This window comes from Equus caballus, chromosome 22, assembly GCF_041296265.1.
Source record: "Equus caballus isolate H_3958 breed thoroughbred chromosome 22, TB-T2T, whole genome shotgun sequence".
Taxonomy (NCBI): Eukaryota; Metazoa; Chordata; class Mammalia; order Perissodactyla; family Equidae; genus Equus; species Equus caballus.
The window spans coordinates 25,574,869-25,597,688 of NC_091705.1; the positions used below are offsets into that span (position 1 = coordinate 25,574,869).

Consider the following 22,820-nt stretch of genomic DNA (forward strand, 5'->3'; position numbering starts at 1 on the left):
TCCCACATAGCACAACTAGGAGGACCCACAGCTACAATATACAGCTATGTACTGTAGGGGACCTTTGGGAAATCTGAATGAAGGGTAAATGAGAAGTCTTTGTACTGTTCTTGCAACCTCTCTGAAAGTCTGAATTTATTTCAGAATGAAACATTTTTAAAACTAAGAAAGATTTAAAATATATGGTCTTGGAGGTGAAAGTGCATAGATTGTTTAGGTCAGGAGAGGTAAGGTATATGTAAATTTAAATATTGGCTCTGCATCCTAACTAGCTGTGAGATCTTATGCAAGTTGCTTCAGCTCTCTGATCCTCGGATAACTCAATTCTAAAGTGGAGATAACCACCACCTGTGCTGGGTCATTTTTACATTTGGAATACCTGGCACATGCCACCTCTGTAACCATTAAATTTAGGAAGAAACAAAAAGGCCCTTAACAAACCTCACTGGAGATCAGTTTTGAACAAGAGCTCTTTGTCATGTACTCAAGTTTACTGCAGGAGGTTGTTTGGAGTTTAACTGCTGAGCATGTGTCAGAGCAGAGAACCAACTGGCTACTAGCTTCCAGGGTTTCCCCTCTATTTCCATCTGTGGGGTCCCCTGTGGAGTGAAATGTTGCAACACATTTGCCCGTCCCTGTTCTGACTTAGGCTCACTAGCATCTTTCAGGGGCTTGGACCGCACACTAGGGCTCTGGCTTCATGCAGTGGCGGCTGAATGGTGAGGACCGTGACAGCAGTGGTGTTCTCAGCTGCCAACATTTACTGAATCTTAGGTACCACATAGATTGTGGTGTACATACATTATCTCACTTAATCTTCATAGCAGTCCTATGCAGTTGTTATGCCCTTTTTGTAGATGACAGATGAAAAAACTGTGGCCAAAATCCCATAGCTACAAAGTAGCACAGATAAGATTCAGACCCCAGCTGTCCGGTGCCCAAGGCTTAGGTACGTTGCCAGCATGTTATGACGCCCCCCTTAGCAGCTGTTGTGTATGATCCAATCCCCTTTTTCCTATGTCTCTCTTTTTATGTTAAAAACTAGGTTTGCTGTTGGTTTCTTCCATATTCATACAAATTTTTTGCCAGTTCGATCTGTTACTTTCTAAGAGAAAAGTATCCTAAAAACTAGCTATAACTTCATTTTGGTCAGATTTTCCTTGCATTTCTAACAATTTTAAAAAAACTTTTTCATCTTGAAATGTTCTATTTGAAAGACCTTTAATCCTCTCCCTTGATTGTTTATTTCAGGTTTAACCATTTGTCTTCCAGGCTCATTACAGATTCCTCAATTTTCCCCAGTCCTCTTTTTTTTTTTTTTTTTAAGATTTTATTTTATTTTTTTTCCCCTTTTTCTCCCCAAAGCCCCCCGGTACATAGTTGTATATTCTTACTTGTGGATCCTTCTAGTTGTGGCATGTGGGACGCCGCCTCAGCGTGGTTTGATGAGCAGTGCCATGTCCGTGCCCAGGATTCGAACTGACGAAACACTGGGCTGCCTGCAGCAGAGCGCGCGAACTTAACCACTCGGCCACGGGACCGGCCCCTCCCCAGTCCTCTTTTGAAAACATATGCCATAGTACAGTGGTTCTCAGCTCTTACCAAACCATTTTTTCCCCTGCCCCTTTATAAACAAATATATTGTAACACCCCACCCCCATTCTCCTAAAATGAAATTTATGAATACTGTAGCCTACCTTAGACATATAATTTTAGGATCAATATTCTAAAGCGTAATATATAAGAAAGTATTTTATAATACGTTAGTGCTCATTCATCACTATAGAAGATATAATCAAATAAGCAGTTGCTTGCATAGATACAGAATCACTATGAATACAACACTTATAAATTCAGAGTGATAACAGATGTGTTATATTAATAATTCAAATTCTGTGAGCAGTCTAGCAATATGTGACATTCTTCAAAATAGTCGACAACTCTTAACTCTATATACCCTTGATTCACACAGTCTTTGTGTTCCTGCAAATTTCAGTATATATTAAAACCAAGTAAAAATTAATATTTTGGTAACATTAAGTTGTTTCCAAGTGCTTGTACAGTACCCACTCTAGTTGTGGTGGTTAAGCATTTACATTGTGCTGCATCCTTGTCAACACTTCGTATTATCTGACAATTTAATTTTTTCCAATGTAAAGATGTAAAATGTTATCTTAATGATGATTTTATTTGCACTGTGTGACTAATGAGTTTGAGTGTCTTTTCCTGTGTTTATGGACCATCTGTACTTTCTGTGATATACCTGTTTATTTCTTTTGCCTCTTTTTCTTTTGGGCTATTTGTCTTTCATAATTGATTTGTAGGAGTTTTTTTATATATTCTGAATAGTGATTTTTTTGTTGGTTTTATGTCATTTTGTGGGTCCCACACTCCATCCTGAATCACGGCCTTAGTAGTGTGCTGACACTTGGTATGAATGTGTGTGTATTTACTTGGTGGAATTCTGTTTACTGTATTCTTGAAATTTAATCTCTAATTTCTAATAGGTCTAAATGGAGGCTATCAAGATGAGTTGGTAGACCACCGTTTGACAGAAAGGGAATGGGCTGATGAATGGAAACATCTTGATCATGTAAGACTCTTACAGTGTGTAACTTTCCTAAGTACTTATTACTTTTAATTCTCAATATTACGAATAGTAATTGAAGTGAATTTAACCAGAGCCACAATGTCTTTGCAATAAAAGCTGATTTATCTACTACTCCCCCAGCTAGAGAGCTAAGAATAACTCTCAAATCTTTATGGTGGGGTGATCACTTCAGGTCATAACGAAGTGAAGTTATGTAGTTTAATGGTTAAAACATAGGTTTGTGAGTTTAGGTCCCAGCTTTGCCACTTCCTGCCTTTGTGCAGTGGGCAAATTGCTTCACCATTTGTAGCCTTAATTTTTATACCTTAAAAAAAAAAAGAATGCTGAATTATTTGAATTCACAAGAGGGTTGTAATAATATCTAAGGTGCTTGTCACGGGGCCTGGTATATAGGAAGTGTTAAATAAATGGAGCTTCCTCAAATACAAATGAGAGTTAGTGTAATAGTACAGAATGTAAGCCTGAGTTCTCTGTCCTGGTGGAAGAGAGTTTCCCTTCTCATTAAAAAGGGAAGAGAAGATGTAGTACCTGTTTGAAATATACGTACAGCAGCTTTTCCTTCTTGAGTGATATTGTCTCTGGATGTTATTTTTCTGATTACATTCTTATATAGATCTCTGGCTTTATCAGATGATTTGGTATGTTTTGGGCTGATATATAATGTGGTTACACCATAGTCTTTAAAGGACCATATTATAATGAGACCCTGGCTGTTTCAACCTTGAATCCAAAAAAATGTTATTTTGAAATTCAAAAAAAAAATTAAATGTGTGTATGTGTGTCTACATATATATATATACATATATAAAGAAGCAGTGAGAGAGGCTGGCCCCATGGTGTAGTGGTTAATTCCAGCACACTTCACTTTGGCGGCTCAGGTTTGCGGGTTCAGATCCCAGGTGCAGATCTATACTGTTTTATTAGCCATGCTGTGGCAACAACCCACATATAAACTGGAGGAAGATTGGCAAAATGTTAGCTCAGGGCTAATCTTCCTTGGCAAAAAAAAAAAACAAAAAAAAAAAACAGCAGTGAGAAAGGCTTTCAAATGTAAACTTGATCCTGCTAAACTTATAAAACAGTTAAAATTTCATTCTTTATAGTTTACCTGTTCTTGATTTTTATGTTGGTTGCTTGAATGTCCTCATCTTGCCTCTGCCTGACTTCCCCTTTGGCTCAGGCCCTGAATTGTATTATGGAAATGGTAGAGAAAACAAGGCGCTCCATGGCGGTTCTGCGGCGCTGTCAGGAATCTGATCGTGAAGAACTCAACTACTGGAAAAGACGATATAACGAAAACACAGAGATGAGGAAGACAGGGAGCGAGTTGGTCTCCAGGCAGCACAGTCCTGGGAGTGCAGATTCTCTCAGCAATGGTAAGGAGAGATTGTCACCTAACATAACAAGGAAGACTTTTTTATATTTTACTTTAAAGGAAGATGGTGCTAGATCGTGGAGTTAGAGAGACCCAGGTTATTATGTAGAGTAAATGAGGAAGTATGTCAAGGAGTGAGTATCTGGAACATTCAAGACATGTTGTCTTCCTCATGAAGAATGAGAATATTTGATTTCGTTCTGTTTTTAACTCTATATATGTGCTAGATGATGATCAAAGTGTGTTTGGTTGTTAAATTCAGCCTGACTGAGTATACTGGGTGCTCTCCTGTACATCACATTTATTCCTCACAGTAGCCCTGAAAGTGTTCACCTCACCTTCCCTCCTCTTTTTCCTGCTTCCCATCCAGGGAAATACCATTTATCAACCACTGCCTGACTGCCTCCTACAAAACTTTTACTGTACCAAGCTGTGTTGCCTTTTCCCAGCATGAAGCAGCAGAGATATGAGCAACTCTTCTCTCAATCCAAGGTGCTTCCAGGGCCCCACAGCCGTTTCCCTAAAAATGTTCCATCACATTCACCTAGTAACTGAAAAGGTGCCCTGTGCAAAGGCACAGCTGAATGACGGGCCATCTGTGATCACTCATTCCTCACCCACCTGCTCCAGGTTCCCAGTTTTCACCAATGAGAATGAATATCTTCTTACGACAGACCTCACATGTTCCACAGAAGACAGACATTATTCTCAAAAAGACTACAAAAATTGAGGCAAAGACGTTGGTAACTAAGGAATCCCACTCCCCCACTCCACCCACAGAGGTGACTCTTGAGCCAACCATAGATTAGCACCATTGTGGAATATCTAGCACAGCCAGATATCAAAGAATACTTATAGTTGTGGTATGATTCCTTTCATGAAAACTTCAAAGCTAATCCTCAGGTTTCCCTCACCATCTGAACCTTCACAAATATTCCCTGTAACAGCTTGCAGAAAGTTCATCATCCAAATCACAGACCTTCCATCAACGAGTCTGCCTGCATGCAGGTAAGAAGGCATAGAATGCAGAGTGAGCTGGAGTCATGAGTCAGCTCTCCTCCAGCCAGGATTGCAGGTCTTGCTGGTGTCATTTAAATATTGCTTTGCACTGGGGCCAGCCCAGTGGTGTAGTGGTTAAGTTCGTGTGCTCTGCTTCAGTTGCCTTGGGTTCACAGGTTCAGATCCTGGGCGTGGACCTGGCAGTGCTCATCAAGCCACAGTGTGGCGGCATCCCACATAAAATAGAGGAAGATTGGCACAGATGTTAGCTCAGCAACAATCTTCCTCACACAGACACAAAAAATTGCTTTGCATGGACCTCTACTCATCTTTATCTTTTGCTTGAAGGTTTAGCTAGGGTGCCTGTGTGTTCTGATTTGTCAGAGACAGTTCCAGTGTATGTTTGTTATCCTCTCATAACTATTACTAGCATCTCCCCCATTCTCCGAAATGACGACAATTGGGATGATAAATTATATTGTCACTCTAGGTTTAGCTCTTCACGGATCACAGTGTTTCCTTCTCTCACGTTTCTCAGGGCACTATCAATCTGTCTGACTTAAACAGTAGCTGTTAATATCTTTATTTGTGCATATTATACATATTTAGTGTTTTTATTTCACTGTTTCTCTTATAGTACATGGTGGTTGCAGTGTAGAAAGAAAGCATAATTCATATCCTAAACAAGCGTGCTATTCAAAATGTGGACCAAAACCACTCCAGAAACTACTTGTTACTGGTCTGTGATGATATGACGTGCTTACCCCGGATGTACTGGGGACTGCTTGCTTCACTTTGAGAAGGGTCCCCTAAACTAAGCAGTGCTTGCTTTATGTGCTCAGAGACATAATTGTTTTGCATTCTGGCATAAGTTCCTTATCTCTTCATGGACCAATAACAGTTTGTAGACTACTGCTTTGAGTAGCACTGTCCTATACTGTGCAGTATTCTTGGCATAGCACACAAGTATACTCACCAATGACTTCTAAATAATTAGATAATTAGTGTTTTAAATGTTTGGTGTTCTGCAGAAATCCAGGTGGATTGTTATTTTTTAGTATTTAAGTCTTTTGGTGATTTGGAGAGAAATCAACTAGAGACTGGATAGCATTATTCCTTTTGCCATTTGAAATAATAAAATATAGGTTCTCTCAATCTGAAAATTTGTGTTTCACAGTATTTTCAGAAACAGATTCTGTTCAGACACCAAGGGATGTTTTGGTATTTTATTTAAAGATGCGTAAATAAGTGCAAAAACGTTAAGAAAAAAGCAAGAAAATGGTTATTATAGGATTTAAGAGAATGGTCTCCTCTAGGGTTGTGAGGTGGAGGTGTAGATGGCGTAGAGTGCAGAGTGAGCTCTTGCCATCCTTCTTAGCTGTTCTCAGGACAGTTGCAAGTCTGGCTAGCATCATTTAAACAGAGCTGTGGCTTACTCACTTCTTGGGGACTTGGGTTGCTGAAAGTTTTCTCTTTCTTGATCTGGAGGTTTATGGGTGATCACTTCATAATTTTTCATTAAATTATGCATTAATATTTTTATGAACTTGTTAGCCACCTAATGTTTTGCAGTTAAAGTTTAAAAAAAAAAAGTAAAGAAACTGACTCAGCTATCAGTTTTTCCTGAGAATGAGAGTCACCTAGCTGTTTTATAACAAATACGCATTCCAAGTCTTTCCCTGGAGGTTATAATTCAGGGACCCAGGCATCTGAATATTTATGTTTAATGAGTTGGGAGAGCTGCCTCTAATTAAGCCCACAATCAGTACCATCCACAGTCATGGGGCTTTCATGAAGCTTTTTAGTGACGTGCGTTAGCAAACAGTCAAGGGTGACCAAAGTTTTAGTTAGGTAAGCTTCTGATATTATAAAAGTGGAGACCAAAATAGGAAACAGAAATAGGAGTTAACAGCAGCTTTTCAGGGAAAGGAAAACTTCAAAAAATACATTGTTAATATCCCCGGAGTGAAAAAGATAAGAAAATAAGAGGATCCATGAAACTCGTATATCCAAATCATCTGAGTTTCGGAAACAGTGAACAGAACAGAAAGAGAAGAGAGAATAGTTGTTGAAATAATTCAAAAAATTTACTTAGAACTGAAAGACAGTGTTCCAGGTTGAACCACTCTCCCAAGTAAACACGGTGGAAGAAAGATTTATTAGTTAGCATCACTGAAAGTTAGAGGACAACTCTGAAGGAAAGTTATTTTAACTTAGAATTCTGTACTCAACCACAACAATTAAGTGTTAGATTAACAACCCACAATTCTTCGAAAAATGCACCTCCCATCTACCCTTTATCATGGTGTCTACCACGGTTGGTAGGATTTACGCCAATACAAGAAGTAAACCAGAAGGTGGAACTAGATAAAGAGAGAGGAAGGGAATCCCTAGGATGGTGAAGGAGGGTCCCCAGCAACAGTGGTACAGCAAGCCTGGAAAGCAGCCAGTTCACACTGGAATAGCCCAGAAGCTTGCTGGAGATTTCTTTCAGAAAATGAAATTTATAAAATATTTACACAATAGAAGGAGAATTTGAGATTGACTTAGAAATATTTACATAAGAAACTTAGCACGTGAATAAACAAGGCAATTATTAACTCTAAGAAAAACAAAAACTTGTTGAAGAAGATAAAAAGATTCATAGAGTCTGAACCACGTGACTAGCTGTGATTAGCATTTACATTGAGTACTGTGAATGTTGACTATTGATGTATTGAGTATCTCTCTAGGGGAAAGGAAGGGGAAGGAATTGTGAATGTGTCTGGTGGGGTCGGGTGGGGGTTAAAAGAGAATGAAACTTTTTCTTAATGAAATGGTTAGTCAATCAATAATATCTGCAACTGAAAAAATCAAGATGTAGCAATACTGGAAGGAAGAGTCAGCTAAAAGACACTTTACCATTGTTATAATAGCAAATATATATGACCTGCAGAGAGGTAAATCTCCTAGTGTGGTTTGGAAGACCTTAACCATGAAGGCTGGATTCTAAGCCAGGTGCTTGTCTTTGGTGGTTAACCCTGGGTGCCCATTAGAACTCACCTGGGGACTTCTGCAAAACTCCTGATGCCCTGGCCCCACCTTGAGATTCTGATTTAATTGGTCTGAGGTGGGACCTGGGCTACCAGAGTTGAGAAACATTCCTTTCTGTGCATTACCGTTTAATTTTCAGAGCAACCTTATGAGGTAAGTATCATTTTTTAGTGAAACTGCATGGCCTATTGCAGAAAATACAGAAACATATAAAGAATTTACTAGATCATCATCCCACACTGAAGAATTTTGGAAATGTATCTGAGAATACTGAACTACAACTTTGTACTGATTTCTTTGAAAATGTAATTCATATTAAGCATGATCTCACATCATTATAGATTTTATAAACAATTTTAGTAACTATACAATATTATACCTTGTAAATATACTATAATTTCCTTAAGCTATTCCTGTTCTTGAACATTATGGGTTTTTGCTTGTTTTGTTTTTCTTTTTCAGTGAGTACTGCAATATTTAAAATCTCTGTATAGTAAGAATTTTTCAAACCGTGCCTTTTTCCCTTAGGATATATTCTTAGCTGTAAAATGAATGGATTGTGCATGTAGGCGTTTTTGCTCACTTGATCTTGGTTTGTTTTGATGGATAGGATAGCTAATATTTATGGGGTCAAACCTGTCTTCCTTTGTGGTTTGTTCCTTGACCTTCATCCCTACCCACGGTACAATAAATTTCATCTATGTTATATTGAAGTTTGATATGTTTGAGTTTTAAACACATACATTTAAAATTTTCCAAGTAGTTTAAATTTTCCTGCCATCAGTTAATGATGCTCATCTTTTATCTGTTGAAATGACATAATTATCAGATGCTACATTTTATTAAATACTTCAGTCTGGTTCCTTCATTGACCTTTCTGACTATATTAGTTAGCACTTTTAGTAATAAGAGCTTATCTGGGCTCTTACTATGTTTCAGCCAGTGCTGAGGCTTTTACATGTGTTTTCAAAAGTGCCGAATGAGATAAAGGAACTACTATTATATTCTTTTACATGGCAAAACTGAGGCTTAAATAAGTTTTAAAAATTGGCCAGGGTCTATCCTTGTGGTGCAGCAGTTAAGTTCTCACGTTCCACTTCAGTGGCCCAGGGTTCACCAGTTCAGATCCCGGGTGCAGACATGACACTGCTTGAAAACCCATGCTGTGACAGGCGTCCCACATATAAAATGGAGGAAGATGGGCCTGGATGTTAGCTCAGGGCCAGTCTTCCTCAGCAAAGAGGAGGATTGGTGGCAGATCTTAGCTCAGGGCTAATCTTCCTCAATATATATATATATATATATATGTAAATTTTTATGTGTATTTTACATGAATAAAAAAAATCTTATTATCCCCTTATCACTCCAGGGGATACAGAAGTAGGTTCTTTTTGATGATAGCTCTTGGAATGGGAGAGACTCCCACCCTATCCAACACCAGTTTGCAGCCAATTCCTGGGCATTCTCATGAGGACTAACCATTTTATAAGGCTCCTCAGACAGCGTTTCATGCCAGGCTGGCATCCCCTGCCACACTGGCTGTTCCCCTGATTCCTCTTTGCACCATAGGTTGGTGAGTGAGTGTTCAGAGCATAAAATCTACTTTTCAGATTAGCCTCAACAAAGCATAAGGAAATGAGGAAGTCGGCTAGCACTGACTCATTAAAAAAAAAGTTCAGGGACTGCCTCAGTGGCATAGTGGTTAAGTTCACCCGCTCTGCTTCTGCGGCCTGGGGTTCACAGGTGCAGATCCCAGACGCAGACCTACACACCACTCATCAAGCCATGTTGTGGAGGCGTCCCACATACAAAATAGAGGAAGACTGACACAGATGTCAGCTCAGGGGCAATCTTCCTCACCAAAAAAAAAAAAAAAAGAAGAAGAAGAAGAAGGAAAATTCAAGTTACCTTAATTAGTTTTCACACTTTTTAAAGCAATGGTACCATTTCTTATAATCACAATAAACATATATGATAAGTCACTCACCCTTGTCCCCTTCCCAGCAACCCCCTTGGATGCCTCTTGGGGTACATTTGAAATACACTGTTCCAGATCAGTATTTTCTTTACTACGTGCTTTTTTGTTTCTTTGTTGATGAGCATTTTAAGAAACTGTAAAGGAAACCTCCTTAAGTTACCTGTAAGGATTCAGAGTTGCCACAAAACAAAAGCCATATTCCCTGATATATCAGAGAGCACTTGCCAGCAACCTGTGCATGATGGGGACAGTTAAATTGGATACAGACACACACAGAAATTTTTATCTGTAGTTATATTTTAGGGAGTGCCTTAAAAATACATACATGTTCATAAGGGAAAAAATAAGAGCATACAGATAAGTAAAAAAAAAGAAAGGGAAGATCACTTTTAATCTCACTACTGGGGCTGGCCCCGTGGCCGAGTGGTTAAGTTTGCGCACTCTGCTTCATCAGCCCAGGGTTTCGCCAGTTTGGATCCTGGGCGTAGACATGGCACTGCTCATCAGGCCATGCTGAGGCGGTGTCCTGCATGCCACAACTAGAAGGACCCACAACTAAAAATATACAACTATGTACCCAGGGGCTTTGGGGAGAAAAAGGGAAAATTTTAAAAATCTTTAAAAAAAAAATCTCACTACTTTTACTGTTAATATTTGAGGTATGCATGTGTATGTGCGTCTACACTTGTGTCTGTTTTAAAACTAAACAGTGTACTATTTTATGATCTGTTTTTATCCCTTACCAGAATATGTTTTGCACTAAATGACCGTATATGTTTTGATCTTTCTAAGTGGTGAATGAGAGGCCTGATAAATTTTTCATAAAAATAAAACATGTCGATTATAGATAGCTTCTGACCCTATGCTGTTTATCTCTCTTCTGTAGATTCTCAGCGGGAATTCAACAGTAGGCCAACAACAGGATATGTACCTGTGGAGTTTTGGAAAAAAACTGGTATGTGTCTGTCTTCTTCTTCTTCTTCTTCTTCTTCTTTTTTGTTTTTTTTTTTGAGGAAGATTAGCCCTGAGCTAACATCTGCTGCCAATGCTCCTCTTTTTGCTGAGGAAGACTGGCCCTGAGCTAACATCCGTGCCCATCTTCCTCTACTTTATATGCAGGATGCCTACCACAGCATGGCGTGCCAAGCGGTGCCATGTCTGCAGCTGGGATCCGAACCAGCGAACCGCAGGCCGCCCAAGCGGAACGTGCGCACTTAACGGCTGGGCCACCAGGCCAGCCCCTACAGCTCATGTTTCTTACTGAGTTCAGTCTTATATTCCTAATTGCTTCCTGGTCCTTTGTACCTGGATACCCCAGAGGCACCTCACCTTCTCACTTGCCTCCACAGCATTTTACTTATCTGTTTCATTGCATAGCACTAGCATTCCTCTCCTTTACCTCCACCTCCAGGCCCTTAGAGGCTACCATCCTCATTCTGCCTCATCCCTTCTATGCCACTTGCTTCTGCCTCAATTCAGAATCTCTTGTATCAGCTAGATCATTGCCTTAGCCTCTCAGTTGGTATCTCTGTCTTCAGCCTTTTTTCCTTGCATGGGACCCTTTAGGGGTTCATATTTTCTTTAGAAAAAGGGCCAAATTCCTTAGCATGGAATGCAAGACTTTCCAAAAATTCACTAAATTTTGAATGAATTTCTCAACCATCTCAACCTAGACACATTTTCTTGATGCTCCGTTGCCACTTGTTAAGCTGATCACTTTTTCCCTTGGAACTCTTGTCTTATACTGACATATATGATGGCACCTAAGCCACCTTTATACTTTCACAAACAGTTATGAGAAGATGGATTATGTCTTAGTCACCAGGTATCCCCAGCCCCTGGCACAGTGCCCACCTTTATCTACCTACCCAACAAATAATTGCATGAATGGACAAGTGAGTATAAGAATAAAAGTGAATGCGTATGTCATATGTTCATCCCTGTATGTTTTTAGAAAAGTCATCTTGTTTCAGCTCTGTCCCTTCTTAGGAAATGATGTGAAGTGGGAGGGAAAAGATTTCTCGGCCAGTTGATTTTACTGTCACTTTCTTCTAGAAGAAGCTGTGAATAAGGTGAAAATTCAGGCCATGTCAGAAGTCCAGAAAGCCGTTGCCGAGGCAGAACAAAAAGCCTTTGAAGTGATTGCAACAGAGAGAGCTCGGATGGAGCAAACCATAGCAGATGTCAAACGGCAGGCTGCAGAGGACGCCTTCCTCGTCATAAACGAGCAAGAAGAGTCTACGGAGGTCAGAGCTCTGTTAGCCCTGGGGGCTGGGGCTGGGGCAGCTGGAGTGACCAAGCCCACTACTTTCTTTTCAGGTGCTGGGCAGTAAGACACAATAGTTTGCTCTTGAACTAGATGATTATAATTTTTATTCAGTACCGGAAGAGTTTTGTTCCTCAATTATTATATTGTCTTGGTTCATGTTGGTTTAAATTTTGAAAACTCACCCTAAAGACGGAGTTTGTGGAATTGAATGATAACGATGACCACCATTGACTGAGTGGGCTTCCTATGTGCCAGACACAGAGCTAAGTGTGTGCATTGTCTTTTTGGTCCTCAGAACAACCCTGTGAGGTAGGTATTGTTGGATTCCAATTTTACAAATGAGGAAACTGTGGCTCAGGGAATTTAACTGAATAATCCCACGGTGCTGAAGCCAGGTTGCAAGGATGAGGAAAAGCAGGGCCCTGTAGCATCCGGTCTGTTTCTAAACAGGATAGTTCTTTTATGAATTGAAGTGACAGATCTAGCAGACCTGCCCCACTCTCCCAGACTCAGGGCCCAGGACTTGGTGATGCTTCTGCACAGGACACTCTTGTTCTATAATGAGGACAAAAATGAACTGACTGGAAAGAAAAGAGCATATGACAAAATCATCATCAGTCCTTTTGAATGGTAACAAAATTTTTCTGTAACTTTTATTTTAGGGTTTTTCAGATAAACTTAAGACCTGAAAGAAGCCTGTTTCTGAAAGTAGATAGATCCCATCTACCACTTGAGAGATCAGCTGTCCTTGGGACATTCTCTTGAAGTTAAACAATGGAGATTTTATTTTCTCATTCTGTTTAAATGAGCCCTGTCAATATAGCAATGCCAAGCATGGCAATATGAAGATGAAATGCCTAAATGTCATGTGGCCATCACAGAAGATGTGGAAAATTCTTTATTGTAGCACTCCAGCAAAGACGTTGAAGTGTGAGAAAACAGTTCCTGTAACCCTCGTCTCTTCCTTCTCCCCTGCTGCTTTTTCTTTAGAATTGTTTTTAAGCAGTGATATCTCTATTTTTGTTGTATTTAATTATGTCTATCTCCAAAGAAGTGTAACATTTTGGCTAAGAGCATGAGTTCTGGATTTGCCCTGCAGGATTTAAATCCCAGCTCTCCATTTATAGGACTGTGCTTTTAAGGAGCTGTCATTTTAAACAGTGCCCGAGGTGGCCTGCAGGTGAGGCACACACCAGCATCCATCCCAGCAAACCTTCCCAAACAGGGCAGGGATAGCAGGGCCTAAGCTTTGGGTGAGTTTGCGTTGGGCCAGGAGGACTGATTTCCCTCCGTGTCATCCAGAAAATTCTACTTGAAGTTTAGTAGGTTTCCCTGAAGTTTCTTATTCATCCTGTGAGAGGTGGTTTGGTCTAGCGGAAGGAGCCCTGGGCTGCAGGTTAGGAACCCTGAGTTCTGGTCCCAGTTCCCCTTCACAATGGCAGTGTACCCTTGAGGAGTCAGTTTCCTTCTCTGTATGATTAGCCCCTATCGTGCTAGTCTCATAGTTTTTAGGAAGATATAATTCGATCATGGTTGCAAAAGTGTTTTTAAACTGCAATGCACTGTGCAGCTGGAAAGGGTTTTGTTCTGTTGTTAACAACATACATGTATAAGCTGTGGCAGCTCCTACTCTTGTAAAACAGCCGCCTTCTCTGAGGCCAGACCCAAGCATGTCTCCTGTAATGCCTTGCGTGGAGGAATGGAAGTAAGAGGTTCCCTATCTCTACCACAGGGCACCTTCTGTCCCCAGCCTGGATTTCTTGGCAAACACAATGGGCTAGCAATTGCTTGTAAGATGAGGAGTCATTTCTCCTTTGGGCCAGGTTTGCAGTAAGGTCAGGGAGGTCTGGGATTGGTTCCAGGGATTTTGACAAGCCCCAGGTAGTTCTAGCCAGTTCTGGTGGTCTGGTGGTTAAGATTCTCACTTCCATGGCCCAGGTTCATTTCCTGATCAGGGAACCACACCACCTGTCAATTGTCATACTGTGGCAGCTGCATGTAGCCATAATGCTGAAAGCTCTGCCACCACTATTTCAAATACCAGCAGGGTCACCCATGGTGGACTAGTTTCAGCTGAGCTTCCAGACTGAGACAGACTAGGAAGAAGGACCACCACTTCTGAAACAACTGGCCATGAAAACCCTATGAATAGCAGCAGAGCATTGTCTGATACAGCTCTGAAAGATGAGAGAATGGGGCAAAAAGACCTGGCAGAGTTCTGCTCTGCTGTACACAGGGTTGCTAGGAGCTGGAATCCGCTTGATGGCACTAAAAACAACAGGTAGTCCTGGTACAGGTGGTCCCCAGGCCACGCTTGGTGTAATATTGGCATAAACTTATGGCCCATTCTTGACAAAGGAAATTCTGGAATCCCATTTCTGACTTTCCTAGTCAGTAACTCAGAAGGTTTATAACCTTCTCCCATTAACTACAAGGGACTGTTTGGCCAAATGTGTTGCTCCAGCTTTGAGGAACGCTGATTTGAAGGGTGGCTACAACAGTAATAAGTCTTTTATCTTATATCTTGGCAAAAAGCCTCATGGTTAAGTCAGGGAAAAGCTACAGGGAAAGGGAACGTGAAAGTGTCTTTTTCACCCTGGCTACTCTGACACTAACCACGTTGTTCCTGCATTTCTGTGATCCTGCCTCTGTGGGAAGCTGTTTATCTTGTCTCATTGTATCTCATAAATCATGAAATAAGCTATTTTAAATAGGCAGCCACGGTGAAAGTTCCAGTCGTTTTTTTTTTTAAGATTTTATTTTTCCTTTTTCTCCTGAAAGCCCCCCAGTACCTAGTTGTCTGTTTTTTAGTTGTGAGTCCTTCTAGTTGTGGTATGTGGGACGCTGCCTCAGTGTGGCCCGATGAGCAGTGCCATGTCCTTGCCCGGGATCCAAACCAGTGAAGCCCTGGGCCACTGAAGCGGAACATGCGGACTTAACCACTCGGCCATGAGGCTGACCCCAAGTTCCAGTGGTTTAATGCTGTGCCCCGGTGTGAGATTTACTTTCAGACTTGGACAAAGAGAGTAAAGTTTCTCTCATTCGCCTGGGGTTGACCTTGTGGCGTATGTTGCCACAGCAGCCCCACCTAGGCAACAACTGAGTTCTTCCCCACAAGTATTAATGTTCTGCCAAAGCATTGTTTGGAGTCAGCCTATCAGACTCCAAAGTACTGAAATTCTCTGAATGCAGTTTGCTTGAGGATCTGTAACGGTGACCTAAAAATTCCTTCTGTTCCCTCTTTTGGTCCCCTGGTGTTGGTATCGGCAAGTTTGGCAGTCCTCAGAGTATATATCCTGAGAAGCCTGTTGTGTTGGAAGGGAATCTACAGTCCTTTCTAATGCTCTTTGAAACTAAACTTGTACATTGAATATTGCGGAGTTAGGAGGTCTGGGTTCCAGGCTTTGCATAGCCACATAATCATTTTATAACCTTAGGTAAGTCTCTGCCCGCTGGCCTTCAGTGTCCCATCTGTACAAGAAGTGGGCAAGATGAACCCAAGGCCCTTTTCAGCACTTGTTGTCTATTGTTTTTCACTTGAGCAAGTGTCCTGGTTTCTTTGGGGGTGGTGTCTGTCTTTCTTGAGGGGACTAGAGGAGTGGTCAGGCCCGGCCTCGTGACTGGCTTCTGCCATTCTGGAGAACTTGGGGTGAGGGGGTGGGGTGCTGACTACTCAAGTCCTTCCTGACACCTAAGAAAGCCTTACCCACTCCTGATAGCTTCACCTAGCAAAGTCATGGGGCTTTTTCTCTTATAAGTGGGTCCTGGAGACCTCAGGTGCATGACACTCATGTGTCCCTAGTGGCGTCCTCAAGGGAGACTACAGGAAGGAGGGTACCAAGGGGCAGGTGCTGGGAGCTGTGCTTGGTGGCAGCATTCTTCAGGATGCTGCTCTTCCTTCTTAGTTGATTGAGAGAAGTGAAGCATCATCTGTTCAAATACTGTTTCTAGTGCTTCTTTCATGGCACTACTTCTAGCTGTAACCAAGCATCACTTGGCTCATATCTTCTATCATAGAATTAGTGCATTCTCAGCTGGTGCACTTCAGACACCCTCCCAACCCCCCAGTCCCACACTGCCGTGGTTTCTTCTTAAGCCCTAGCAATTCGTGCCCTCCCTGCAGGAAAGTGCAGAGAGTAGTAAGAAAATTCCCTGACCGAGACCTCCTGGGCCCTGAGTGCTGAGGTGTTGCAGGAGGCTCCCATACATGAACCAGGAGGATTTGCAAGATCCCAGCCCACCTGTGACGAGGCACATCACTGAAAGGAGAGTGGGCACAGAGGAAGTAGCACAACTACCCCCACTCCTTCTCGCCGGTCTTGGTCCCTTGGCAGGTGACTTTTTTAAAAGGTCAGGTGTTGTCAGTGAAAACAATCAAGATGAGAAAACACCTTTTTGACACGTATGTATTTGTGGTCTTAGAATAGATAGCTGTGGTGGGGGGACCCTGGGACAGAGCTTGGTTTGGTCACTGAGGATTAAAATAGGAGTGAAAATAATGAGTCGGTGCCTCCAGCAGGAGATGGGACTTCCACCTGCCCTGTGATGATGCTGTGGGTATTTTCACACACCCGCTGTCTCTCTGTCCCGTCAGCCCAGTAGGTAGTTTTCCTGTTTTGCAGATGAAGGAAACTCAGAAAGCAGATAGCAGGAGAGGCAGGACAAGCGCAGGTATATGTAGCCCAAGAACCCATGCTGTCCCCATACAGCCCCCTCTTCAACAGTGCAGGTGACGAGTCATGACAAGCCTGCCCCATGAGATCCAAGCAACTAACCACTGCCTGTGTCTTGCAGAACTGCTGGAACTGTGGCCGCAAAGCCAGTGAGACCTGCAGTGGCTGCAATATCGCACGATACTGCGGCTCTTTCTGCCAGCATAAGGACTGGGAGCGGCACCACCGCCTCTGTGGCCAGAACCTGCATGGCCAGAGTCCCCACAGCCAGAGCCGGCCACTGCTTCCTGGAGTGAGGGGCTCCTCGGCCCGGTCTGCCGACTGCAGTGTGCCGAGCCCGGCCCTGGACAAGACCTCGGCAACCACCTCGCGCTCCTCGACACCTGCCTCTGTGACAGCCATCGACACCAATGGACTCTGAGCTGCAGACTTACTTCACCTGATGACCTTGCAGCACAGCAGAGCACTGCACCGGGGGCTGGCTGTTTGAACCAGTGCAAGTGGCTGTTGGGTCATCAACAAGCAGTGAAGTGGAGGCAGGAAGAGTGCAAGCCCAGCAAACACTGCTCCACAACCCCTCTGGACACTTGCCCCAGTTTCCCTCTGTGGGAGCTGGTGTGCCATTCTCTCTGCACACAGGCAGCTGGCTGGAGCTGCCTCCTCCATGGCTTTCTGGTTTGTTCCTCTCCCAGCTCTTTTCCAGTGTAGACCACCAGCTCCCCTCCCTGCCTCTTGAGGCAGCAGACTGTCGAACGTGTCCAGCCAGGCTGGAGGCAGCTTACTCCATTGCACTGTCTGCTACTCCGTCGTCCTTCTGCAGCAGAGGCTTGGAGGCTGACAGCAGGCCGAGGGGGAGGCCCTCCTCTGACAGAGTGGCCCTCTCACCCCTGAACAGCTCCTTGAGCCCCATTTTCACCCTCAGCAGGTGCCACTCATTGGCCCCATGGAGACTTAGGCAGGCACAAAGCAGCACTCAGGACTCGCCCACTTGACCCTGCTGTTGAGACTTAAGATTCTCAGAAACCACAGGAAAGAAGTCACCACTTCAGTGAAAGCACCGTAATAATAAAAAATAAATAAAACTTCCTCCAGGCATCACAGATCATTTTGGACAAGATTTTCCAACCTGGCTGGCTACATTAGTTTGGGACCCATTTTTTCCTCTCTTCTTTAAGTTTGCTTGTGCAGAAAATAGTTTCCAGCGCATGGATTGGTCTGAGGGAGAATGAGACTCAATTGTGGATAGTCTCTTCTCTCTGAGCATGTTGGCCAAACTTGTATCGTCGGATTATTGAATGGATCATTTACTGGAAATGCAGAAGCTTTTACCACCGCTTGGCTGTTGCACAGTCGTCTTGTTCTGTATCCTTTTATCTCAGACCACGCATGTCCAGATCACTGTGTGGATCTTCTTCCTGTGGTCTCTGTTTGGCGCCCTGTAAGCTGCAGTTGTCCCATAGGATGTGATGTGGTGTGGCTAGGACTTCCTCACCAGTCAAGGCCTGGTCACTTCTAAGCAGCCCTCTTGGACCTGAAAGAATTCTTCAAACCTCGTGGTTTCATGTCTTACATACTACGTCAGTTTACTGTCGGGCATACAATTTCACTTTCCCTTCTCTTGTGTTGTTTGATACCTGCCCTCTTTGAGCTAAGAGAAGTTTTGTGAAATGTCAGAACCTTTCTGAGAAAGCCTGACCAATTTTTCTTCCTGTCTTCAGAGAGTTTTCCAGCAGTTTACCTGGCTCTCCAAACATGACATCACTTATACCCCTTTGAAAATGTTAAGAACAGCTACACACATCCTTCCCTGCCATTCAGGTTTCCTTGGGAGCCCTAGGACCCTGACTCTCCCAGTCTCCACCTCCAAGTCTGCAGCACCCAGTCGCCCCAAGGAACCAGTTGGGGTGAGTTGGTTGGCCCAGCTTTAGATGGCAACCTTCTGTGCACTGACCAGAGTGAAATAAAAGCTCCTGGTCCCGGAAAGGTAAAGGGATCAGCATAGGTAGCATTGTCCTTGCAAATAGGTGTATCTTACTTTAAGAACTTTAAATCCCTAATTTACCTTACCTAAGGATTTTCTGTCTTACAAAGAAACTCAGTACAAAGCACCTTTAAATTACCTGGATTTCCATGGCATAAAGTAAAGTAGACCTAGAGAAAGACTAACGGAATAATGTTACCTTATTGTGGAACTCCTTAAACTGCAGTCGCTGGGAGGTGTCCTGACTTTTGATGAAATTAGTACCCCGGACAGGACTTGCTTACATTTCCACAAGATGTGGGATGTCCCATGAAGAGTCGTGGAACCTGTTAATCAGTTATAGCAAGAGGGTGTCTCATGTGTCCACCAGGTCTGTCCTTGGCTCACTGTCTTTTCATCGGCACTTGAACACCTAGGTGGGTTCTTTAAATCTTCAGTGGCCACAAGACTAGCCAGAGTAGCACAGATTTTTCCTCGTTGGAATAAAGAGCCAAAACCAACAAGATATAGTTCGTCAGGGCTCAATGTCTGTTTTCTACAGCTAACATTTAGGTTGTGTGTGCAGGTCCTAGCCTACCTTTGTGGGCTGTGGTTCCAGTGACAGCTTAGTTTTCAGAGTTTTTGTAATGCTATTGCATACTGCCTTGCTCATGTGCTACCCAGAGACCAAGCTGAAAACCTGGGCAGTATTCCAACTGTAGTTCAGTTCTCAGACCTTTTGCTGTGTTAATTTTAGTCAGTTACACACATAGGGCATCTGTCCAAGACTTCCTGTTTAGATGTGGAGAATCCCTTTCTCCAGCTGCCTCCTTTCTGAAATCCTCCAGCTTTCTGGTTGGGGGCAGGAGGAAGGGGGGTGGCTAGAGGAGCAGGGGTGAGTCCAGGTTTCCACTTGGTATCCAGTGTCTGCTGGCACTACCCCAACTACCAGTTTAGGGGCGCAGGTTCAGACTTCTCACTTTCTTCTAGTTAGATTTAAAATATCTTAATATAATCAGGCTGCTTAGAGGACCAACTTTTATAGTTAATATTTAGGGGGACAAAAAGTCAAAGAGGACCTCAGAGTGGTGGTACTAAGGGTGTTGTCAGGGCAGTGACAGGCTCTTCCATGTTATCGTAGAACCAAAAGCAGATGTGACACATGCCTACTCACCTGTCAGAACAAATCTGGAGGATGAAGCCAGTGCTCAGCATCACCCAGTGAGGGACACTGATGAGTGATGGAGCATCACTGTCCTCGGCCCAGTGAGGAGTTGTTGCAGGAAACAGAGAAGAGACCAAAAGTGGCCAAAATAGGAGTCGTCTCTAAATGTTCCAAGGGATACTTGGGGCTGGATCTTCGTATCTTCAGTTGTCCTTTGTGTCCCCACTGCTGCACCGTGCCTGACTCCATCCAGTGGTGAAAACTGACATGGGAAGAAGTTGGTTAATTTTCCACCTGCTCAGGAATAGGCAGCCCACCTTATAAGGTGAGATCACTCCACTCAGGAGGGCCCCTGCAGCTCCAGGGGTGGGGCTCTAGCAGATCTGCTCAGGCACAGTCATGTGACTGAAGTCACAGAGTGAGTAGATCTTTTCTTGGACGGTGCTGAGTCATATATGTCTCTCGATGGATCTAAGTTTGGAAACAGGACACATCTACTCAGCACAGTCCATGTCTGGCATTGGCTGCAGTGTGCCCTGTGCTGTGTGGACCTCTTTTGCCCATCCAAGCCGGTGGGTCTACCAAGAGCCCCTTGCTTCTTGGTGTCTATGTGAGCATCTTCAGCTTCTAGACAGAAAATCTATACTTTACTTTGTATGGCCTTGTCCCAAAGTCAAATTGATCTCCAGTGCTGTCACCTGCTTGCAAAGGGTGTAGGCCTGGTTCTGGTTAGTTCCAGATGATATCTCAGCAAGTGGATTTGAAGATTCAACAACACAATTGCAATTCTATGGTAGTGAATTCTTCGGAATGAAAGCATAAATAATGACCAGGTGGCCATTTGTCCTGGAAACTGTAGAAGGGATTATGGATTGAATAAATTGTTTAAAGTAGAACACATCTTAGGGGCTTTTTTCAGAACTAGTTTCCAGGCTCCTGGGTCAGTAGATCAAGCCAACTTCCTTAGATTTTTTTTTTTAGCTATTGCAGAGAACTGGGCAGTGGCATGTTTGAACCAAATGTAAGAAAAACCAGAGGAACCTGGACTGTTCCAGCATGGGCCGGACAGACAGCTGTTGGGGAGGAGTCCTGCCCGGGGTTGGGTGGGGAGCTGGGCGAGCTGCTGAATAGGGTCCTTCCAACTCTCAGTGTCTGTAGTTCTTGTGAAACCAAAATGTTGACTGCCTGCCTCTGCCCATGTGCATTGACGTGCTCATTTCCAAAGATGATGGTGCAGGTGAGCTTTTCCATCGTGAGCCAGGAGAAGGTTAGGAGGCCTGAGGGCAGACCTGGCATCCCGCCTTCCCCTCTACAGCCCCAGAGATGGCGCTTCCCCTGCAGACCCCACCTGGTCAGGCCCACAGCTGCCCAGTGGACACTCATTGATGCTTATACCAAATAGGGCATGTGCGGCTGGCAGGGACAGCCCTGTCCCTGCGCTGGAGTTGGCAGAGAAAAGCAGCAATAAGCATTAGGCGAATGGTTGAAAGTGCTGTTTGGCTAAGAGGCCTTCGGTCCACTTTCATGGCTTTCCAAGTTCCTGATGAGGCTGCAAAAGCTCCGTCCTAGAAGAAAGCCAATAATGTAAATAAGTGGAAAACTAAGCCTCCACCCGTGGTTTTTAAAGGTGAAGATGAATGAAACCACCCACAGGATGCAGTACAGTCTGGTTTTTCTGTGCTTTGTCATTTTACTCTGATAGGAACTTTTGTTACTTAACTCTGTGCATAACTTATTTAATGTACTGTATAAATGAACCAAAACTGTTAAATATGTATTTAGTTTGTTCTACTTAAAGTAGTCAATAAAAAGGCTATATTCCTTTTCTGACTCAGGCTGGAATGGGACTAGGAGGGAAGGTGGTCACTGCGAGACATCCTGCTGACAGACTTCTGTGTCCCCTCCCGCACCTTCCCCAATCTTGGTGGGTGGGAAGGCTCCAGTGGTTCTTGCTGTGGCCTGAAGAGCACGTGGGATGAAAGCAAGAGGTACTGCTGAGGAGAAGGGTCCAGGTGCTGGACCTCTGGGAAGCCAGCAGGGCGGCCCGGGCCCAACCAGGCTGGCTGCTCGTGCTGCTATTGGCCACCTCGTGGACCTGCAGTCCACTGCCAGCAACGCCTCACAGACCCTCTCAGCTCCTTGTTAGTGCTCTTCTTTACTGTTAAGTGATCTTTTAATAAGGAAAATACAACCACAGAAAGTTTGAAAAATAGGGTAGTGAACTTGTAGGTACTTTCTTCTAATAACTCTTAAGTGTTTCCTTAAAAATTCTTAATATACCTGGACTTGTGAATATTCACTCATGTCCTTTTTACACTGATGTTAAATCGTAAGTTCACTGTTGCCTTCACATTTATTTGCTTAATGGTGGTACGATTACATCGAGGCCATAATTTTCTTAACTCTTCACCTCTTGTTGGACAGTTGGATTGCTTTCAAGTTTTCTCTCTCCAGCATAATGAAGTGAACGTCTTCTTTCACAGGATTTATTTCTTTGGGATACTTTTCCAAAATGGGATTTCTAGGACTGAACATTTCTTGAATCCTCGAAGCTTGTGTTCAAACTGCTTTCCCTGAAAGCCTGCCAGCTTGCCGTGCCTCCAGTGGGCCCCCAGTAGTACTTTCTGTGGCTCTGAGGTGGTCTAACCAACTGTGACATGCCCCAGATTGATGCAGGCGCACCTGTGTGTGGAGTCTTGGACTGTGAGTGAAGTTTCCTAGCCAATGACCTGAGGCCTCACTTCCCAAGGCCCTGGC

At 43.3% G+C, this 22,820-nt stretch overlaps 1 protein-coding gene across 7 annotated transcripts in view; it reads left to right on the forward strand.

The window, feature by feature from the left end:
- CBFA2T2 (CBFA2/RUNX1 partner transcriptional co-repressor 2) overlaps positions 1–21,886 on the forward strand; it is a 138,726-nt gene extending 116,840 nt beyond the window's left edge. For 4 of the 7 annotated variants that reach the window (XM_023626369.2, XM_070247306.1, XM_070247307.1 and 1 more), the window contains 5 exons: positions 2,508–2,593; positions 3,792–3,987; positions 10,883–10,951; positions 12,052–12,242; positions 17,060–21,886. In XM_023626369.2, the coding sequence (XP_023482137.1) occupies positions 2,508–2,593; positions 3,792–3,987; positions 10,883–10,951; positions 12,052–12,242; positions 17,060–17,359 (842 nt within the window). In that variant the 3' untranslated portion in view covers positions 17,360–21,886. The remainder of the gene's footprint in view (positions 1–2,507; positions 2,594–3,791; positions 3,988–10,882; positions 10,952–12,051; positions 12,243–17,059) is intronic. The other 3 variants (XM_023626370.2, XM_070247310.1, XM_070247309.1) reach the window with 1 other exon arrangement.
- The last annotated feature ends 934 nt before the right edge of the window (positions 21,887–22,820 follow it).